The sequence below is a fragment of the Oreochromis niloticus genome, linkage group LG9 (assembly GCF_001858045.2).
Source record: "Oreochromis niloticus isolate F11D_XX linkage group LG9, O_niloticus_UMD_NMBU, whole genome shotgun sequence".
NCBI classification, from domain to species: domain Eukaryota; kingdom Metazoa; phylum Chordata; class Actinopteri; order Cichliformes; family Cichlidae; genus Oreochromis; species Oreochromis niloticus.
The window spans coordinates 32586363-32593803 of NC_031974.2; the positions used below are offsets into that span (position 1 = coordinate 32586363).

General features: G+C 37.7%; 1 protein-coding gene across 1 annotated transcript; it reads left to right on the top strand.

Moving 5' to 3' along the window:
• Positions 1–1235: 1235 nt before the first annotated feature.
• Positions 1236–5514, top strand: LOC106096651 (uncharacterized). Its single transcript, XM_025910141.1, has 4 exons — positions 1236–1317; positions 2965–3039; positions 4387–4623; positions 4716–5514. Exons 3-4 carry the CDS (start codon positions 4413–4415, stop codon positions 5495–5497), a joined length of 993 nt encoding a protein of 330 aa, XP_025765926.1. The 5' UTR covers positions 1236–1317; positions 2965–3039; positions 4387–4412; the 3' UTR covers positions 5498–5514.
• Positions 5515–7441: the final 1927 nt, after the last annotated feature.

A 7441-nucleotide genomic window follows, 5' to 3' on the forward strand; every position in this document is an offset into this window, starting at 1 on the left:
ACCTTTACGCCCTTTACCATTAATGGAGGTCACATTCAACTGCATTGGCATGGACCTTATGGGTAATTTCACAGGAGTTCACGCAGCCATCACGTTGTATTAGCTCTGGTGGATTATGCAATGTGATACCTGCACTGTAAAAAATGTTTGTGAAATTAACAGTAAAATTATGTAAAATCTTGACATCAAAAATGTGTAAATAGAAAAACAAAAAAGTAATGTTTAATTTACATCAACATTTTGTAAATAATACATATATACCTGTAAAGTCCTGAACCACGTAAAAGTGTTAATTTTACAGTGGGAATATGTTTTAAATATCAAATGTCCTTGTTGAATTTACAGTTTACTGTTTTATAAACACTGAAAAATTGTAATTTAAAAGTCAACATGTACAACTGAAACAGGTAACAAAATAATGTTAAAATTACATATTTTTTTAGTTTTTTTTTAATTCAGAAAGTATCTGTATTACATTTTACAAATTCATTCAAACTCATTTACAACGTTGGTCACACACAAACCACTTTTTAAGTGGGCCAGACAAATTGTACTGCAGTACAATTTCTGTCAGTGTAACGAAGTCATCAGAGATATCTTTATATGGCAGTGCAATTTCAGCAGTACTTGCCAGTCTTTCTACATTTTAAAGACAAACTGCTGTAGTAAATAAATGAAATCATTCAGCACAAGTCTTTAGTCTTAAACTGTAATAAATAAATGTTAAAAATGACCTAAAAGTTATGACAGCCCACTGGCCAGACTGTCATGTAACTATAAAATAGAAAGGTTTTGTTGATTCATAGAAAATGTCCTCTTTTTTTATAGACAGTTAAAAGACAGGAACTTATTTCATTTAGTTGTTGCTTTGGTGTAGTGTGAATGGCTATGGGGGAGGTCTTTTTCAGTGGGAGAAAAATCCAAAACTTGTTAAAATCCAAACAGACTAGAGTCTGTGCTGGGCTGATTATCTTTCAAATAGACAGCTGGTCATCTCCTCCATGTTAGTCATTTCTTTAATTTTGCACCACGTTCAATCAATTTTAGCCAGATTTAGTAAAAGTTAACTTAATCATTTGCTCAAATGTTTATTTTTTTAATGCCCAAAGTGTGTCAGTATTTAAAACTACACGAGCTCTACCTTGGCAAATCACGGAGCGTGAGAGTTTGTTTCTGTTCTTTGATTGGACTACTTAAATTATTGCGGGAGTAGCAAGCTTGGCGGCTCGTGACATTACGCGCTCAGTCTCCGAGCAGAGTGGTGGAGATGTGTGTACGTTGAGATATTCAGCTATTTTAGCACGAGCAAAAGTTTTGGTAAGCTAACATTGCATTTTCTGTTATCTTTAAATACATGAGAGTATGTTTTCCAGTAATAGTATTAATGGCGTCTGACCGAGCGATAGGCTAGTCCTATTTTTTCCATGCTGTTTTCAAGTAGTGGTTATTGAAAGCTCATAGGTGGTTAGTAACCTGAAACAAATGTGCTGTCGACAGCTACAATGATTTCGTGCTCTTTTTGCAACAAAACGCTGAAGACGTTGAGGGGTTATGTGCTGCATTGTAGAGTTCACAGGAACGAACCCCATCATTTTTTCAAATGCGTCGGTAGTGAATGCAGGCGTACATTTTATGGCCTTTAAAGCCCATTTCTATCGGGTTCACAATGTACCTGCACCCCCTATTGCTGGTAGCGCCACTTTTACAGACTTAAAATGTGCTACTACACTCTGTGAGCGCCAATTTCACACGGTGAAAGAACTTATATCCCACTTAAAACAGCATATAGTGGAGGGGCGACCTGTGGCATGTCCAGTAACTGGTTGTAAAAGTATGTTCTCTGTGAAATCGTCATTTACTGCTCATATGTCCAGAAAACATAGAGAATGCTCTGTTGAAAGCATAAGCGACATGTATAGGGGGACACTTCCTCAGTCTTCTGCTGTATTTGCAGGTGAAGATGCTCCCCAGAGCTTAAATGAGGCAACAACAAATGAAGGCACTGAACTGCCACAGAATTTCAGTGAGGCCTTCCTTAGGAATGTGTGTTTGTTTTACCTAAAACTGCAAGGGCAGCTCCTTCTTCCAGCTTCAACAATACAGACAATTGTTGAAGAGATGCAAAACGTGCATTTGTTGGGCCAGGATTATGCTTTAGGTAAATTGCATTCACTTTTAAAAAATGACTTGTGCCTAACAGATGACACTATTGTTAAAATCTGTGATTGTATTAAGGAGTCAGATCTGTTTTCTACCTGTCATAAGGGCCCACTGAGAATGACATACACAAGAACTCAGACATTTAAAAAGATATTCAAATACGTAGAGCCTGAAAAATTAACATTAGGAAATGATGAAAATATGACACCACGGTTTGCCTACTATATACCAGTGAAACAAACACTAAGCAGCTTATTAGAATCAGAATTATGGAAGAATTCAGTGTCACAGCAGTCTTGTGAAACTGACTCTGAGGCTTTTGGAGACATAAATGATGGACAAAGCTTTAAGTCCAACAAGTTTTTCATTGACAATCCAGGATGCCTGAAACTAATTCTGTACCAGGATGCATTTGAAATTGTTAATCCTCTTGGCTCCGCTAAGAAAAAACACAAAGTGGTTGCAGTCTATCTGTCAGTGGCAAATTTGCCTGCTCATTTGCGGTCCAATACTGATTACATGTCCCTTGTCTTACTATGTGGAGAGAATGACCTTAAAAAATTTGGAAACGCAAAGGTTTTCTCAAAAGTGGTAGAAGATTTAAAAGATTTGGAGGAAAATGGTATCATTTCTGGTGATGAAATAGTCAAAGCAGCTTTGCACAGCATTGCTGGTGATAATTTGGGTTCACACAACATTGGTGGGTTTACTGAGAACTTCAGTCGCTCTGAATACTTTTGCAGATACTGTGAAATCACACGAAGTGAGTTTCAGAGTAATGATCCAAATGTCTGTGGTCCACAGCGCACACCTGAAAGCTACAATTCTGCTGTGGGCGATCTACAAGCTGAAGGCAGTCAAGAAATCAAAGGGATAAAGGTAAACTCTGTTTTTAATACCTTGAAATCTTTTCATGTTTGCCAACCTGGTTTACCACCTTGTTTAGGCCATGACGTATTTGAGGGTGTCTTAGCCTATGATAGTGCACTGTACTTGAAGTATTTTATTAAGACAAAGAAATGGTTTACATGTGCACTTTTGAACCGCATTAAACAGTTCAAGTACAAAGGAGCTGATGCGCTAACAAAACCATGTGCTGTCAACCCAGATTTAACCAAGCTTTCAGGTGAAGCCATTCAGAACTGGAATTTCTTAAGGTTGCTACCTGTTATAATTGGTGATAAAGTCCAAAATCCAAAGGATGATGTATGGCAGCTAATGCTCCAGCTCAAAGACATAGTTGAAATGATTTGTGCACAAAACATCTCACTGTCACAGGTGGCCTATCTTGACATTATAATCCAAGAATATTTGGATTCAAGAAAGTGTTTATTTCCAGAGAGTGTACTAAAACCTAAACACTATTTCCTCCGTCACTATCCAGCACTTATTTTGAAATTTGGCCCCTTGATTAGGTTATGGACTATGCGTTTTGAAAGTAAACATAGTTACTTCAAAAGATGTGCCAGGAGTTTGAAAAACTTTAAAAACATCTGCCAAACCTTATCTGAAAGACATCAGATGTTTCAGGCATATCTTTCAGCTGGGCCAGGATGCAGTCAGTTTCTGCAAGTGAAAGACAGTTGCACCTTTTACCCTGACCTCTACAGTGATGCCATTAAATATGCAGTGAGACAGTTTGGCTTTACAGGAAATGATACTAGTGTTTGCACAGAGATACAGTATAAAGGTACATCGTATAAAAAGGGGAGTTTCCTTGTGTCAAAAATGAGGAGTCCATTGAGTTTGGAGAGCTTCTTATTATTTTAGTCAAAAATGATGCAGCAGTGTGTTTTGTGTTGGATGTACACCAAGCTGAGTATCTTTCTGAATACCACGTGTACTCGGTGACAAAGGACAGTACAAGGCTGCAATGTCTTAACATTACTGACTTGGTTGACTTTTATCCATTACCATCATACTTTGTTAATGGCCACCAAGTCATTCCTCTAAAACACAGTGTGTTGCCAAAATAAGCTTTGTTTTATGTTGCCACTGTTGTTGGGAAACCATATTAAAATGCATGTTTGCTTACTACAATGATTTTAAAAAAATGTTGTGATGGGAGGGGAAAAATGAAAGTGAAATACCTTTTCCTTTTATATATGCAGAAAATAAAAGGTGTAAACCATCCCTCGTATTATGCCCCGAAAGCAGAAATTCATCTTATTTATATATGCACAGTGTTACTTGACTAAATATAATATTACTTTTGCCTTTTGTCAGTGCGTCATTCTTCGTTGATTCCAGAAATGACCGACTTTGAACCAACGTTGCTAAGGACTGCAATCAATGAGGTCCTGCCTGACCTTCCAGAAGTGACAAAGGATATTCTTGAAGAAACCTTACAATCCATTGGGGTAGAGACAAATGATGATTTTCAGTTCATTGAAGAATCTGATTTGCACTCAGCCTTGAGGCCAGTTCAAGCACGAAAAGCCATTGCCGCTTGGAAACTGAGATGTAAGTCAAGTATTGTAGTGAATGATACAAACAGCACTAGAAGTTGCCTGCATAAATTGAACCTTTTTTGGTGTGTGTGTGTTTGTTTGCAGGTCATACTCCTGAAAACAGCAGCTCATCTCTTGGTGCATCGCCACAATCTCCTGAATCCTCACAATCTGTTTCACCTAAATCACTCTCAACCTCCTCCAGCAGCAGTCAAAGACCTTGTGTAGACTCGATGGATACCTTCCAGATACCATGGAACAAGTTTCCAGAAGAATTGATGCAATCACTGGAGAGAGGAAAACGGCCAAGTCCACACATGAGAAGGGAGATGGTCCGGATTGTGGTTTCTGAGATGATGAAAAAAAGCTCTAGGATAAGTAAAAGGAACTCTACTGAAGTTGTCAAAAAGATGGTGGCAAAATATCCAAAATCTCTGCAAGACATAATAGAGGGAGATGTGATTGGTCCAGGGTATCACTCTCTAGTCAAGCAATTGGAGTACAGAATTGACAATGTGAAGCGATCTACCACCCCAAAAATAAGAAAAAGAAAGCATCATACTGATGAGTCTGACACTGAGTCTGTCCCTTCAGAACAGAGAGCAGCAATCCAAGACACTTATGGATGCATTAACTGGGATGTGAAATTCCTGCCCCTTGGAGAAACTACAGAGAGCCAGCAACTGAAAAAAGAAAAACTTAAGATGATGTTTCAGAAAACTGATGCAAATCCTGAAGAAGTCAAAAATCTAATGAAACTGACTTTCTACACACAGCGTAAACAAGTCAACCAAGGAAAAACTATAAAATACCTCATGGAAGAATGGCCATTTTGGTTTAGAGAACTTGGCGTGGCAGTCCAAGGAACTCACTGGAATTGGACTTAATGAAACTTTGAGACGCAACGTGGATCTGAAGGGTGAGCGGCTCCTGAACTACATGAATACCGTCTGTGCGAACAAGAACAAAAAGCTCCTACAGGCTGTAACCAAGCTTAAAGTGGTGAGGGGGGAGCTGACTGGTTGCTCTGAAGACGTCAAAGACATGGTGCTACTTCTGCTGTCCTACTTTGATGAGAAAGAAGATGCGATGTTCTGTTATGTGGAGGACACATGCCTGGCAGGGGAAGTACAGATGGACCAGCTTTACTTGACTCCCACAATTGTGGTGTGTGGTAAGTTATTATTTCTGTCTTGTATTTTTCTGTTCCCATTTTTATTTTTCATTGTATCTGGAAACAAATTTAAGTTGCACAATGTTTTGTTTCCATAATCACTTTAAGGTTAGTCAAAGTGGCCTTCAAAGTACTTGTATTTCTCTCCCCTAAACCCGCAGATATATTGATATCTGTACTGATCATATTTCTTATTTGCTTTTCAGGACGGTCCTGTTATTCTTCTAAACGGTTTATGCTGAGCGTGGACCGAAACATTGTGCACGACAACATCACCTCCTTCATTTCTGCCCTGTGCATGATGTTCGGGAGCTATTATTGCTTCAACATTCATTACCCATCACAGCTGGCATCAACCCTGGAGTTTCTGCAGAGGTACTTCTTTTTGGATTAGTTTAGCCAGCACTTAACTGGAAAAAATAGTAGTTTTTGAAGTGACTTTGAGTTTAGGGGACTTTATTTTGCCATTTAAATAGCTTTAAAGTAATTGTTGGAATAAAGAGTTATTATTGTATATATTATATAATGTTATTGATGTGAAGTTGTTCTCGATAAAATTCAACTAATCATCTGTTTTTCTTTTTTCCAAGATGTTTTTTCTCCATCAATCCAGAGAAGGGCACTAAAGTGGAGAAGACAAACACATCCCATCTTCACGTGAAGCCAAGAGTCCTTACCTTGATACAGGAACTTTCAGATTATGAATGGCGTGATGTCTGAACATGGACTAAACACACTAACAGTTATTTAAGGGGCCACACTCACAGCATGAAGGTTTATTTCAGCCCTTTATCAGGTCAGTTCTTCAAGCTTAAGAGGCACAGAAAAATTTCAGACAATGTTATTCTGTTCTGTATGATTGTTGGTTATGTAATTCCTCATTTGCATTCCTGTACCTTAATTTGAAAAAGATATATTTATATTAGTACAATTGTTCTATTTTGAAAAGGCAATACAGCAATTCTTATCGGCTGTTTAAAAATTCTTACATTTATTAATTAAAAGTACTGCCAGGGGTTCTGTCATTGTGTTTTTTTATGAACACATTTTATTGAAACAATCTGTGTTTCAGACTGATGTAACAGTTCATTGTTCTTTAAGATCAATAAATAATTAAATTGTAAATTCTGTTGGCCTAAGCTTTTCAATATATTAACTCTTAAACTTATATCTGGATTTGGTTTCCAATTGTAAATGCTTACATTTTGTCCATTGGGTTACTGGCTTTAATATATTCATTTGGATTTTTTCATAGACCAATAACATTTTTTAAAGCAATAAATTCATAGCGTTATTTCTATTTTCACTTTGTTAGAAGTCAGAACAGGGTTCTAACTCAACTTACAATGATTATTTAAAAATAAATTAGATGTTATCGTGACTGTAATGCATTAAAGTTGCAGACCTGCTAGCAGTGGCGGTCCTAGCCTGTTTGGCGCCCTGGGCGAACACTCCCTCTGGCGCCCCCCCCCAACACACACACACACACACACACACACACACACACGAAGAGAGAGAGAGAGAGTATGCATAGTATGGAAATGGCTACTAAACAGACATCATAATTCATCATACAATGAGAACAGGACAAATCAACAATTGACACTGACTAATTAATATTATATTATTGTATATATTGCTTGGAGTTTAGTCTGTT

Bases quoted from the DNA above. Each gene is read 5' to 3' on its own strand.
- LOC106096651 (XM_025910141.1), top strand. From the start codon at position 4,413: ATGACCGACTTTGAACCAACGTTGCTAAGGACTGCAATCAATGAGGTC. The intron at 4,624-4,715 runs GTAAGTCAAGTA...GTTTGTTTGCAG, and splicing joins TGCCGCTTGGAAACTGAGAT to GTCATACTCCTGAAAACAGC.